The sequence below is a fragment of the Notamacropus eugenii genome, chromosome 3 (assembly GCF_028372415.1).
Source record: "Notamacropus eugenii isolate mMacEug1 chromosome 3, mMacEug1.pri_v2, whole genome shotgun sequence".
NCBI lineage: Eukaryota > Metazoa > Chordata > Mammalia > Diprotodontia > Macropodidae > Notamacropus > Notamacropus eugenii.
This window is the reverse complement of record NC_092874.1, coordinates 296,449,767-296,464,150: the sequence shown is the minus strand read 5'-3', so window position 1 is coordinate 296,464,150 and position 14,384 is coordinate 296,449,767. Positions and strand designations below refer to the sequence as shown.

The following is a 14,384-nucleotide window of genomic DNA, read 5'->3' as shown; positions in this document are numbered from 1 at the left end:
TTATGCTACTGGCTTGACCTACCCACGAGGAGTGAGTACATCTCCAACTGTTGAGATCTCTACGTATGAAGAATGTTTTGTAATTGTGTTCATATAGTTCCTGTGTGTGTCTTGGCAGGCAAACTCTCAGGTTGTATACAGTATACAATTGTATACAGTTATTTTCAATGGAATTTCTCTTTCTATCTCTTCCTGCTGGATTTTCTTGATTAATATATAGAAATGCTGATGGTTTTGATGGGCTTCCAACTTTCTTTAAGTAATTGTTTGAACTGGTTTTGTTTTAAACTGGTTTTTTAGATGACTCTCTAGGGTTCTCTTGGTAAACCATTGTATCATCTACCAAAAGAGATAGTTTTGGTTCCTCATTGCAGTTTTTTCCCTTCAGTTTCTTTTCTGCCTTATTGCTATATCTAGCAGTTGCTGTAACTGGTACAACACTGAATAGCAATGGTTGGCAATGGACTTTCTTCCTTTACCGTGATCTTACTGGGAAGGCTTATCCCCATTACATATCATGCTTGCTCTTGGTTTTAGTTAGATAATACTTATTTTAAAGAAGACTGCATTTATTCCTGTGCTTTCTAGTGTTTTTCAACAGGGATGAGGCATTTTGTCAAAAGCTTTGTCTGCACCTGTTGAAATCATATAAATTTGTTGTTTATGTTATTGATATAATCAGTTACATTTATAGTTTTCCTAATAATTGACCCAGGCCCAACTTCTTGGTATCAATCCAGCTTGGTCACAGTGTCACAATATATCTTTGTGATATATTCCTGTAATCTCCTTTCTTAGCATTTAATATTTTTCATCAATATTCATTAATGAAATTGATCTATAGTTCCCTCTCTTGGGGAGACGTGACTCTCCTTGGTTTGGGTATCAAGATTATATTTTTGTCATAGAAAGAATTTGATAAGATTCTATCTTTACCTGTTTTTCAAATCGTTTATTTAGTGTTGGAATTGATTACTTTTTAATCATTTGGAAAAATTTGATTTAGTCCTGGGGTTTTTTCTTAGAGAGATCATTTATAGCTTGTTTCGTTCCTTTTTCTAAGATGGGGTTATTTAAGGGCTCTGTTAAACAGGACTATTTATATTTGAAAAATTCATTTCATTTAGATTTTCATTTTTATTATTGGCATGTAGTTGGGCAACAAAGCTCCTAGTAATTACTTTTATTTTCTCTTCATAGATTGTAAATTCACTGTTTTCATTTTCTGATGTAATAATTTGGTTTTCTTTTGTAAAAATTAAATTAGCCAAGGATTTATCTATTTAATTGTTTTTCTCAAAGCTTATAGTTTTATTTATTAGTTCATTGGGGTTTTGTTCTTTCAATTTCGTTCATCTTTCTATCGATTCAAGATTTTAATTTTGGTGTTTAATTGGGAAGGGATTAATCTGTTGGTTTTCTAAATATTTTAGTTGCATGTCTAATTCTTTAATCTGTTTCTTTCTCTCTTTGATTGATGTAAGCATTTCAAAATATACATTTCTCTCTAAGTCCTGCATTGACTGCATCCCCAAAATTTAGTTATGTCATTGTCACCATGAAATTGTTAACCATTTCTATGATTTGTTCTTTGACTCATCCATTCTTTAGGATCCATTCTGTAAGATCCATTCTTTTTCTCCAACTCCTCTATTTGTGTATCTTTCTGTTTCAAGCATATTTCTTGTAAATAACATATTGTTGGATTCTGGTTTCTAATCCATTCAACTGTATTCTTCCATTTTATGAGTGAGTTCATCCCATTCCCATTCACAGTTGTGTTCATTAAATGTATATTTTTTTCCATGCTATTCTTTTACACTCATCCTTTTGTTTTTTACTCTGTCCCTTCTTCAGTAGTCTTTTGTTTCTGACCTTTGCCTCCCTTAATCTATCCCGTCATTCTTCCCTCCCCCTCACCTTTCTCTTAGACACCTTTCCTCCTACTTCTCCTTGGGTAAAATGAATCTCTCCATCTCCTTGTGTGTGTATGTGTATTCTTCCCTCTTTCAACCAGTTCAGATGAGAATAAGGTTCGTGTTGCCTGTTCCCCTCTTCTGTCCCTCCCATTGTATAAACTCTTTCTAGTGCACCCCATTTATGAGATAACTTTCCCCATTCTTTCTCTCCTTCCCCACAACCTTCCAGTGCATTTCTCTTCTCCACCCTTCCATTCTTTTGAGATCCTCACAACATAATACAGTCATTCAGGTCACTATCTATTTAGACTGCTTCTAGGACCCGTGGTGATCACAAAATTCTGAAGTGGTTACATGTATCATCTTGCCACACAAGGGATCTAAACAATTTGCCCTTTTTTAGTGACTTGTGATTTCTCACTCATGTTCACCTTATTATTCTTCTCCTGAGTTCTGTGTTTGAATGTCAAATTTTCTATTCTGTTCTGGTCTTTTCATCAGGAATGCTTGAAAGTTCTCTATTTCAGGAAGGGTCCTTATTCCCCTGTAGGACGATACACAGTTTTGCTGGGTAGTTTAATCTTATTGTGGGCTCTAATCCTAGATCTTTTCCACTCCAGAATATGATATCCCAAGCCCTGTACTCCTTTAATGTGGAAGCTTCTAAATCTCATGTGTCCTGACAGTACTGGATTATTTCTCTCTGGCTATTTGCAGAATTTTCTCCTTGACCTGGCAGTTCTGGATTTAGAACAGTTGCTGGGAGTTTTCATGTAGGGGTTTCTTTCAGGAAATGATTTGTGGTTTCAAGTTCTACTTTGCCCTCTGATTCTAACACATCTGGGCATTTTCCTTTGTAATATCTTAAAATATTATGTTGAGCTCCTTTTTTGTTCCTGGCTTTTGGATAGACAAATGACTCTCCAATTCTCTCTCCTCAATCCATTTCTAGGTCATTGGAGTTTTGTATGAGATCCTATACATTTTCTCTTGAATTGATTTTATTTTTTGTTGTTGTCTCCTAGAGTTATTAGCTTCTATTTGCTCAGTTCTAATTTTTAAGGAATTCAGTATTTTTGTGCCTCTTTTACTAATTATTCATTCTTTTCTCATATCTTTCTTGTACCGCTTTTTAAAAATTTTTCCTCTTCCACTCTTAAAATCACTTTTTGTTCATTTTTATCTCATTCTTTAACTCTTCTAGGAATTCTTGTTCAACTCTTATCCAATCTACCCTTTTTCTTGGAGGATTTGCTTAAAGATATCTTCAAGTCATTGGCTTCTTCTGTCTTTCTGTCTTGAGCCATAGTAGCCCTTTGTGGTCAGGTTCAGTTTTGTTTACTCATTCTTCCAGCCTATTTCTTGACTATGAACTTGATGTTGGCATTGGGCTCAGCTCACCTCTGGGCTTTCTTAGTTCAGTCCGCAAACTTTCAGTGCTTCCATAGTGGTGATATCTGTTCACTGCTATTCTTGTCTGAGTTGTGCAAGTTCCTGACTCAGGTTTAGGTCTTCTGGCTTGCGGGTGCTGGAGTTTCTGTAGAATGTTATTGGACTCAGTCATTGTTAGCACACTTTGAGGTTCTGCAGGTTCAGAGGGACCGAACTTATTGACTCTTCTTGCGTCTGGGTCTCCTACCCGAGGTATCCCACTGCAGGACTAAAAGTGAACATTGAGCCCCCAGCTGTGCTCTGGGGCTCAGGTCCAGAACCTCTTTGCAGAACCCCTTTCTTGATCAGTGCTCAGCTAGGGCCTCGCTCACTCATAACTGCTCCTCTCAGCCTAGAAGAGTCATTTGGCCCCCTTCATGCTCCCAGGATAGCCTGGGATCTGTTCCTGCTCAGGGATTCAGTTCTAGCCCTTTTACCATCCTTGGGCAATGAAATGCTTCCCACTGTCCTGGCTGCCATTATGTTGGGCTCCTGGCCAGCCCCCACCTCAGTGTCCACAGCTCTCTTATTTCTTAAGCTTCCCTGGGCTGGAGAAATGACACACAGGGATGTTTTCTTTGCTTTCCTCATGAGAATGTGGTCTGGCACATTATCTAGATGGTTAGAGAGGAGGTGGGCTGGGCTCATCAAAAATGCCCACCCTCCCTCTGTTCTCTTGGTTCTGCCCCTGTGCTGTGTGGTTGGTGGGGAGGGGACCTTCTGCATGCTTAGCCTCCTTTGTACCTCTTGGGGAGGTCTCTGACCTGGCTTTTTGCCCTGAGCTCTCCCAGCTTCTTTGCCATTTCGACCCTGGTGACCCTGGCCCTCCCTCATCACTCTCCTGGCTCACTGCCGCAGTGTCCTGAGTGGCCTCCCTGCCTTCAGTCTGTTCTGCACTCTGCTCTCAAAGGAACTTTCCTTAAGAACAGAGCAGACCAAGTGACTTCCCTCCTCAGTCAATGGCAGGGCCTCCCCTTTGCCCCCCAGAGGAAAACAGCCCCACCCTGTCTTTCCAGCCTTAGCCTCATTGGTCTTCTGTACTCCTTTCACACTCGGTGACCCTACCCAAATGGCTGCCCCCATGCTGAGAATTCATTCTGGTGCTCTTTCTTCCAGTCAGCCTGTCAACCCACATGTATTTATTAAGCACTTCCTCAGTGCCGGGTCCCGGCCTAGGGGACACAGGTACACAAAATGAAACCATTCCCATTGACCAGGAACTTCCATTCTCAGGCGGAGACCAACAATGCTTACGTTTTTGTAAATAGCGTAAGTGTGAAATGAAGAAATCTGCCGACAGCAGTTAAACGACCTGGTGGCTTTTAATGTCCTTGTCTCCTCCATTCAAATGGAAGTTCTTCGTACACAAGAAAGGTTTCCTTCTTGGTCCTTGTGTTCTCAGCACTCAGCCCCACCTCGGGCACACAGTGGTGCTTAACAAATGCCCAGTGCTCCTTGTTCCTCCTCCTAAGAGACTTTTCATCTTTGTGTGTTTTCCTCCTTGTTCCCAAGGCTGAACAGCATGTCCTGTCCAAGGTTCATGCCCTAGAAAGGCGGCTGGAAACTCTGGCTTCTGAATACTCTGCACGTTGGCAGAAGGAGGCCATCAGGCTGGAGTTGCTGGAGCTGCAGGGGGCCAGTGGGAATGGAGGTGGAAAAAGCCTGAGCCACGAGGATATTTCAACTCTCCTGGAGGGCCTGTTGAGCCGATGGGAACCCACCCTGAAGAAGGACTTCCGTAGGGACACCACTGCCCACATCCAGGTGAGGAGAACGCTCTGCTAAGAAGACCAGGTCGGCAAGCCCAGCTAGTGGAAGGCATAGAGGTCTTGAGGTGAGGCAGCACTCTGGGCTTGGCAGGACCTGCCAAGTTCTCTGGGTCTTGTTGAACGCCTGTCTCCTTTTTTGTGGTCTCCAGGAAGCACTCACCACCCTCAGGGCAGAACATCAGCAAGATTTGGATAATGTTCTAAAGAAGATTTCTCAGGCATCCCAGGTAATCCAGAAGCTCTGACGCTTCTGGAGGCAGAGACACAGGGGATGGAGGGCGGGGGGGGGGGGGGGAATGAAGGGGGGCGGGGGGGGGGGAGAGGGGGCAGAGACGTCTTGGGGGAGGTCACTTGTAGCTGGAAATGTTGGTGCTGCTGTCAGTAGACCTAACACTTGCTTACAGGTTTCTGGCCAGATTCCATACTTGTATGGGAGCATATTCGATTGACTCATTGTCCCTGAGAGCTCCTGTCTGAGGACTCTGGATCCCCTTGTCCGAAGGATAAGCAGAGAGCTTACTGATCTAAAGCAACCTAAGCCTCCTCCTGTAGCTCCTTTCTGGAACCCCTTTCCTGTACTGAGCACATCCATGCATGAAGACTAGGGAGGGATAAGATTGTCAATGAGAAGACTGTAACTCAACAGCTGAGTTTGAAACTCTTTTCAGGGACTGAGAAGTGACCTCACCACTCTAGGGAAAGTGGTTCATGCCTAATCTCAGCTGAGTTGGGGTCTCTGTCAGATGCCTCCTCTTGGTGGGATGATAAGAGAGGAGTCCAGTCTTTGAAAGGTCTAGCCCAAACTCAAGGTCAAGATTTCTGGAGCCCAACAGTTTGCAGAGACTCAGATCCTCCTTAGCAGACAGAGGGTCCACCCAGAGGAGACAATGAGTCCCCAGAGTGTGGTTTGGTGTTTTCATCAGTCTCATTGTGCCATCATCTTCCTTACAGGAGCTGGAAAGCTGGGTGCTCCAGCTAAAATCTGAATGGCAGAGGTAAGGCCCCAAACTAACTGGCAAAGAGAAGAGGAGGGAAGGAAGGCTAGAAAACTAGACCAGAGAAAGCACCACTGAGATTCTCTGGGGGGGTGTCAGTAGAGCCAGAATACTTGGGTTAGCATGTCCATAGGATTAATCCCAGCTGGTAAGGACCTCAGAGAGCAGATGAGGGTCCTGAGGCCTGGGAGGGAAATGACTTGCCCAGGGTCACACAGGGAGTAAATGTCAGGGAAGACTTGCACCCAGATCTCTGGTTCTGTTCTTTCCCTTTGATAGTGGTTCTGCTTGACTCTATCCTGTGTCACTAGCCAGTGGCTGCCCTTCCCTTTTCCTTTTGTCACTGTCTAGTTTGGCCCAAGAAGCCCTCCAGGAAAACATATTAAAGGCTATGGGTCCACTGGAGGCCCAGCTGGCTGGCCTGAGACAGGAACTGGCAGCCCTGAGCCAGAGACAGGCTGCAGTGGCAGAGGAAGTAGACCTTTGGCCACAGAAGATGGCAGCCCTGCGCAGTGATGTGAGTCCTCCAGTCCACCACTTAGACCACATGTGCCCCTCTCTCCAAGGTGGGCTGCCTGAGCATCTGCCCAGGGAGACCCAACCCTCTAAGGTGTCCACTGGGGTCCAATGAGATCTTTTTTGGTAGACCTGAAAGCAGTGGAAAAATGCCAGTCACTTGGTTCACAGCCGTCCCTTCCCTGGCACCAGGAAGACATGCATAGGCTCTGAGCTCTCAGAGTCTTTCTAGACACCCCCTCCCCAGGTCCCCTGTCCCGGCCCTCTTTCTTCCTTACCTCTACTGTTTTGTGGATGGTCTCTGGTGGTTTCTAGGTGGAGTCTCAGTTCCCAGCCTGGATCAGTCAGTACCTTCTTCGAGACAAGGGCGCTAAGGCTGGGCTTCTTCAGCTGGAGGAGGTACAGGCCCAACTTCGGGACCTGGAGCACAGAATCCTCACTCAGGTGGCAGAAGGGCAGGTCAAATCTGCCAGTGAAGCTGCTGCCAGCCTGAGGCTGACCCTTCACAAGGAAGGAGTGACTGGGGTCACAGAGGAGGTGAGGCCTGCCCCATTCCCTGTCTGCCTGTCGGAGGTCATGGGTTTGCCCTGAGAGGAGCCTCCAGGGAAGGAAGGGGAAGCCCTGGCAGAGCAGGTAGCACACGTGGCCCTCTGGTGAAAGGGCTGGGCCAGTTCTGCAGGCAGCTAGGCCCATGAGTCCATCCATGCCTGTCTTTTAGGATGTGCACCAGATTGTGAATGAGGCCCTGAAGAGATACAGTGAAGACCGCATTGGGCTAGTGGATTATGCCCTGGAGTCCTCAGGTAGGTAGCCTGTAGAAAGCCAGAGGGCTGGGGACATGATGGTTGCCCATTAAGGGACAGCAGGAATTAAAAACTCATGATGCCCCTTATGGGACGGGGCAGTTGAAGGGCTGATGCCCTGGCAGTGACCCCTCATCTTCAGGACTACCTCTGTGTCCTGCCAGCCCTCAGCTGCCCCCACCTCACTTCTCTCCCTCTTGTTCTTTCAGGGGCCAGCATCATCAGTAGCCGCTGCTCAGAGACCTATGATACCAAGACGGCCCTTCTCAGTCTGTTTGGCATCCCCTTGTGGTACTATTTCCAGTCCCCAAGAGCCATCCTCCAGGTATGACAGAACAAAGGGCCCCCAGCTTGGCTCTCTGCCATCTCCCACCTTCTGTGGGGGCTGGGCTCTCAAGGTGGGAGGATTACACAATGGAAATCTATTCCATTGGCTGCCCACCTGACTTGTCACCTGACTTGTCTTCTGCCCACAGCCAGATGTTTACCCTGGCAACTGCTGGGCATTCCGGGGCCCCCAGGGCTTTGCTGTGGTTCGATTATCTGCCCGCATCCACCTCACTGCTGTCACCTTGGAGCATGTACCCAAAGCCCTGTCTCCCATCAGCAACATCCCTAGCGCCCCCAAGGATTTTGTCATCTTGGTGAGTATCTGAGCCTTGCAGCTCTCCATTCCCGTATGCCTGACAGCCATTTCTTAACAGCAGCATTGTGAGGTGAGGAATGGAAGGATGTGCCCATTTTACAGCTGGGATATTGAGGCTGGTCTCTGGACTCCACAACCAGCCCTTTCCCTGCTCCCCCTCTTCTTAGAGAGAAGCCAGAAGAGGACAGCTGACAGCAGTCAAGATTTCAATGCTGTCTCAGGGTCCTTTTATACAACTCCTTTATACATGGGTGCCTCCATGGCCAGGTGTCCCATGGGGGAGCTGAGTGGGGATGATGAGCACCATTCCCTACAGTCACCTCCTTAGGGCAGAGTTGGAATGTCCTCATAAGGAGGATGTGGGTGAAAAAAGTGGAGCCAGAGGAGAAGAAGAAACGTGTAGGGGAACAGGATGCTTCAGGACCTAAATCCTGATAGATGAAGAAACTGAGGCACCTACAATTAAATTGTGTGTCCCAAGCCATTCAGCAGCTTAGGGGAAGAGGCAGAGAAGGAGGCCAGGGGCTTGGAGGGAAAAGGATCTGTCTACTGAGTTAGTGAGAGATGCTGGAAGGTGAGGGGACCAAAGAAGGAAACATCATGGTGGCTTTTGCTTTCTCCCCTTTACTCTCCCCAATGTATCCCCCCCTACACCCCCTTCCTCCTCCTCTTCCACCTCCTCCTCCACAACCTCCCCTTCCTTTGCCTCCCTGGATTGATCTGGATTCATGTCCTAACAGCATGACCTTTCCTCTAACCCCCTCCCATCCATCTATCCATCCATCCATCCATCCATCCATCCATCCATCCATCCATCCCTTCCCTTTGCTTTTCCTTCTCTGTAGGGGCTAAATGAAGATTCACAGTCGGAAGGGGTGGCCCTCGGGCACTTTACCTATGATAATGCTGGGGAGTCCATTCAGACCTTCCACTTTCAGGTATGGAGGGCTGGCCCCACAGTGTCCCAGGGAGGCTGGTGCTCTTGAAGGCTAGTTCACCAGCCATGGGGATGCTGTGGCTTTGCTAGGAGCTGCAGTTTGAGCCAGGACCCCATGGTTCTGATAGCAACCTGAGGGATAACATTCAGCCACTGAAGAAGGCCTGGGGGGGACGGGCTCTGGGGTCAGGATGTCCACCAAGGGATCACGAGCCTTCCTGACCCCAGTCTCCTCTTCCCACAGGGCAATGACACAGCCCCATACCAGGTGGTCGAACTTCGGATCTTAAGCAACTGGGGTCACCCTGAGTACACCTGCATTTACCGCTTCCGGGTCCATGGGAAGCCTGCCAATTAGCCTCTCCCCCCCAGGGCCTTTCCCCTCTTTCCCCCTTCAGCCCCTCCCCTCCCCCAGCAAGCACTTCATCCCACTTTCTCGCCCTCTCCCACACTTCATCCCTTATGGCCACTGTGGCTTCTGGGAGAGATACAAGGTGGGAGCCTACCACCATGGAGCAGTTTGGCCCCACCCTGCCCTCTCTGATGGAGAGGAGATCACCAGCTCAGCTATTTGTTTCACTCCCCATCCTCTTGAGGGTCAGGTGGCCCAGCTCCCTACCAGGCCCTGCCTGCCCTCAGGAGGTGTATACACAGCTATGTATGATATCTTGAAGGTGTGAGTCAAGACATCATGAGGGCCTTATTATGCTCAGCAGCACTCAGAACCACAGCTTAGGCCACCTTAGCTTACCTTGCCCAAGAGTCTAGGTCAAAGAACTTGGTTTATTGAGGGCATGACAACTTGGGCAGTTCCAAAGGGCAGACTGGTAGACAGTCTGTCTTGGGCATGCCCCAGCAGGTGGCTAAAGCTCCCGTCCATGGTAGCATGCATAGTTCTCTTTACCATGGGGCATGATGGGGGCAGTCTTTGAAATCTGAAGTATCTGGGACTGGCCACAATTCCCTGGTGTTAAGTTTATTGGGATAGAGTTGGGGTTAGTTTTTTGGAGTTAAGGCTGGGATGGGAGGGGAAGGGCAAATTCTTTGGCCCTGCGGGCCGATTGTATTATGTATATAGATAGATATTTATATTTATACATAGATCTCTTTGTTCTTTGTTATCAGACAGAAAAGCTATGGGCTTCATTTCCGGCTTCCTCCCCCTGGGGCCCAGGGTGATATTCACTCCAGCTCCAGCTTGGGCTGGGGGCAGGCTGTCAGGCACGGATCCTCACAGTGACATTGCCATCCTTCCTGCCTTTTACTGTAGGAGGGAAGGCAGGCCTTCACACCACAGGGCTGGCCACTGGTCCCTGAAGCAAGCAGGGGCACTCACTCATCTGCAGGCTTTGGGGGTCACCAGCAGACAGTGGCAGGCTGACCCTAGCTGGCCCTCAACCCAGTTTGCTCCCTCTGCTTCTGTTCGCTTACCAGGAAGCTGGCGTCTGAGCAGCCCTGCATAGGAACCTACAGATGGGGTCTTAGTTCTTCCCCATCACAAAGGCTACTGTTTAATTCTTTACTTTGATTTTTTAATCAACAAATTCTAATTTATGCCTATGCAAATATAAATTTTCTCTGGGATCTGTGGCTTCTCCTTGTCCACCTGTTGCTCTTGAGGCCAACTTGGAGTAGTGGGGAAAAGAAGGTGGTATTCTGGTAGAAACTCCCTGGTTAAAGGGCGGCTTCCTTGCTGCTGAGTGAGGCCTGGGAGGGATTGTCCTGGGCATCGAGAGGGAGCTAAGCCCAGGCCTGGGCTGGGAGAAGCAAAGCTGGGTAAGGGAACCAGAGGAGGCTTTCTCATTTCTGCCTGCTCCTTTAAAGCTCACCCAAGGCCTCTCCTGGTCTTAATCCTCCCTCAGTGCGCCCAAATTGATGTTTTATACTTCCTTGTGTGTGTCTGCATATCCATACATAAACACACACCTATCCAGACAGACATTCCTCTGTGTGCCTGCTCCATCTTTCAGGAGCAGGACAGCTTTCTAAGGAAAAGAGCTTTGTGTCTGCCTTGGTCTCCCCCATAGCTAGCACAAGGCCTGCCACCCAGCAGACACTTTATCTGAGCATTGCTATTCACTTCAACTCAGGTGTAAAGAAAGAATAGGGATAAAGGCCTCATTTCTAGAATATATAGAGAACTGACCCAAATGTATAATCATACAAGTCATTCCCCAATTGATAAATGGTCAAAGGATATGAACAGGCAATTTTCAGAGGAAGAAATTAAAGCTATCTATAATCATATGAAAAAATGCTCTAAATCACTATTGGTTAGAGAGATGCAAATCAAAACAACTCTGAGGTACCACATCACACCTATAAGATTGGCAAACATGACAGAACAAGAAAATGATAAATGCTGGAGAGGATGTGGGAGAGTTGGAACACTAATTCATTGTTGGTGGAGCTGTGAGCGCATCCAACCATTCTGGAGAGCAATTTGGAACTATGCCCAAAGGGCTACAAAAATGTGCATACCCTTTGACCCAGCAATATCGCTACTAGGACTATATCCCCAAGAGATCATAAAAATGGGAAAGGGTCCCACATGTACAAAAATATTTATAGCAGCACTCTATGTAGTTGCCAAAAACTGGAAGTCAAGGGGATGTCCATCAATTGGGGAATGGCTGAATAAATTATGGTATATGAATGTAATGGAGTACTATTGTGCTATAAGAAATGATGAACAAGAAGACTTCAGAGAGGCCTGGAAGGACTTATATGACCTGATGCTGAGTGAAAGGAGCAGAACCAGGAGAACTTTATGCACAGCAACAACCACAGTGTGTGAGAGTTTTTTCTGGTAGACTTAGATTTTTGTAATAACACAAGAACTTCTGAAAAAAAAAAAAATCCCAATGGTGGACCTCAAGGCAAAATGCCTTTCACACTCAGAGAGAGAAATATGGAAGTCACTCACATAATGTAGCAGATCATGTTTGTGTATGTGTATCTGTTTGTGTATCATGTTCTGATTTGTTATACGGATTCTTTCATTTATCTTAGTCTGACTACATAGCATGACTATAGTGAAAATATACTCAATAGGAAAGTATATGTAGAATCTATACAGAATTGTATGCAGTCGTGGGGAGGGAGGGAGGTAGTGGGGGGTGGGTGGGGAGGGATAAAATCGCAATTGTATGGCAGTGATTGTTAAACATTAAAAAAATAAAAAAATTAAAAAAAAAAAAAAAAAAAAAAAAGAAAGAATATACTCTACAGCCTTCTCAACAAGGGGTCACCAGCATGCCTTTGACAGCCTCCAGCAAGGGTTAAACACGTCACAAACTGCCAGCCGTCCTCTTCCACTTTCAGACAGCTCAAGTTGTTGGGAAATTTGTCCTGAAATCAGGCTGAAATCTATCTTTGGGCATCTTCCACCCACTATTCCTCGTTCTTTCATCCTGGGTCAAGCAGAACACGCTAATCCCCCTTCCACATCACTTTTCAAATAGTAGCATTAGAGAGTGGCTACTGCGTGCCAGCCACTGTGCCGAGCACTTTACAAATATCTCCTTTGATCCACACAACAACCCTGTGAGGTAGGCACCATTTCTAGACCCATTTTGCAGATGAGGAAATGTAGGCACAGAGGTGAAATGACTTGTCCAGGGTCACACAGCTGGTAAGTATCTGAGGGAGAATTTGAACTTGGATCTTCCTGCTTCCAGGTGCAGAGTTCCATCTCCTGTGCCACCTGAAGACAGTTCTCATGGTCCTCTGACAGCTTCTCAAGGGCCTTACACCATGTTCTTGGAGCCCTTCATCATTCTGTTCACCCTTCTCTGAATGCACCTCACCTTGGTCATTTCTTTCCCACACTGTGATGCTCAGGCCTGAACACTGCCCTCTAGCTGTGGTCTCCTCAGGACAGACTTGGGCTGACCTATTACTGACCCCCCTTCCTAGATCGTAGGCCTCTCCATGCCCCTCAGGAAGGCACTGGTCATTCCAACCATCAAGTTTAACTAGTGATTCACACAGACACTGCTATCCCCTAAAATCCCCAAATCCTTTAACAGGAGCCATGGCTGCATCACCCTCCCCCACTCATTGGTTTTTCTTTTCTAATTCTTGTTGAGGACTCTGCTTTTACCTCCACTGGATATTTTCATTTGGATAGAATCCTAAATTTTAGCTAGCTGAAACCTCCTCCATCCTATCAGTCATGTGACATCTCCACCCCTCCCTCCCAGCTCTAGCATTGGCACATTTGGACAAGCACACCTTGTGCTATTTCACTGAAGTCGTTGATAAAAATGCTGAACAAGCACGGAGAAAAGGGGAGATCCCTGGGGCAATCAGGACAATTCCCCTGAGACCTCCCAGGGAGCTGGCATCAGCTCATTAGCCAGCACTCGACAGGTAGGGCAATGTAACCCGTTAACCCTTTCCAAATCCACCTGTCATCTGAGATTCAGACTTTGCTAAAATCTGACTGCACTTTGCAGAATTGCTCTGATCCAAGCAAAGACTAGCAGCTCATCAGGCACCATTTTACAAGGGATCTGGGATCTTGGCAGCGTAGGCAGGAAATGCACATTTTTATCCCGTGCAGTTCTGCCCTCCTGTCACGAAAACAAACTGCTTCGTGGACCAAAGGAGAGATAGTGCTCAGAGTCTGATAAAGTGCTTGTTCAACTGAGGTTGGAAATGGCTTTCTTGATGGAGCAGTTCCCACCTGCTTGATGAACTCATGCACCTTATATAAAGCAGTGAACAGGAAGGGAGAGTTCAGGATTCTCTGTCCAGAGTCACTTGCCCATAATGTCTCATTGAGGCACAAAGCACAAATGGGGCAAGAACATAAAATCAGGGTTACCTAAGGGACATTTAGAATAGGCTGGAGCTCACCTTGAGATGGGAGAGAAGGGAGAGTGAGGTTAATAAACCTTTGCCTCTATGCTTCTAACTTAAGGGGGGAGTGGTGGGGGGGAAGAGTTTAAAAAGGAAAGTAAGTTAATCTGGGTCCTACAATTACCTAAAGGTAACCTGTCCAATCCAGTAGGCAGAGATGCAGAGATTTTACAGAGCTCTAGGGAGCCCAGCCTCTTAACAGGCATGACCTGGATGAAGATCCCGACCAGGAGACTGAGAAAGGGCAGTCAAACATGAAGGAAGAAAAACAGGTGAGGTTGGACTCATGAAAACCTGGAGAGAAAAGAGTGGGAAGGAGAAGAAGACCCTGGATTCAATCCTGGGTCCGTTACTCTTCTCTCTTCATTCTACTTCACTCAGTGATCTCATCAGCTGCCATGGATTGAATCACCCTCTCCATGCTCATGATTTCTCAAATCTACCTATTCTGCCTAAAACCCTGTGCTGACCTCCAGTCTTTCATCTCTCGTTGCTTTGTTGA

At 46.7% G+C, this 14,384-nt stretch overlaps 1 protein-coding gene across 1 annotated transcript; it reads left to right on the top strand.

Annotated features, from left to right (window-relative positions):
- The first annotated feature begins 6,505 nt into the window (after nucleotides 1-6,505).
- LOC140532063 (SUN domain-containing protein 2-like) lies at nucleotides 6,506-9,374 on the top strand. The gene is made up of 7 exons (XM_072650611.1): nucleotides 6,506-6,631; nucleotides 6,946-7,167; nucleotides 7,349-7,433; nucleotides 7,643-7,758; nucleotides 7,910-8,077; nucleotides 8,925-9,017; nucleotides 9,261-9,374. The coding sequence occupies exons 1-7, from the start codon at nucleotides 6,506-6,508 to the stop codon at nucleotides 9,372-9,374; spliced, it is 924 nt and encodes a 307-aa protein (XP_072506712.1).
- Nucleotides 9,375-14,384: the final 5,010 nt, after the last annotated feature.

Coding starts and splice junctions, on each gene's coding strand:
- LOC140532063 (XM_072650611.1), top strand. CDS start 6,506: ATGGGTCCACTGGAGGCCCAGCTGGCTGGCCTGAGACAGGAACTGGCA. Junction 7,168..7,348: donor TGACTGGGGTCACAGAGGAG/GTGAGGCCTGCC, acceptor CCTGTCTTTTAG/GATGTGCACCAGATTGTGAA. Junction 8,078..8,924: donor CCAAGGATTTTGTCATCTTG/GTGAGTATCTGA, acceptor CCTTCTCTGTAG/GGGCTAAATGAAGATTCACA.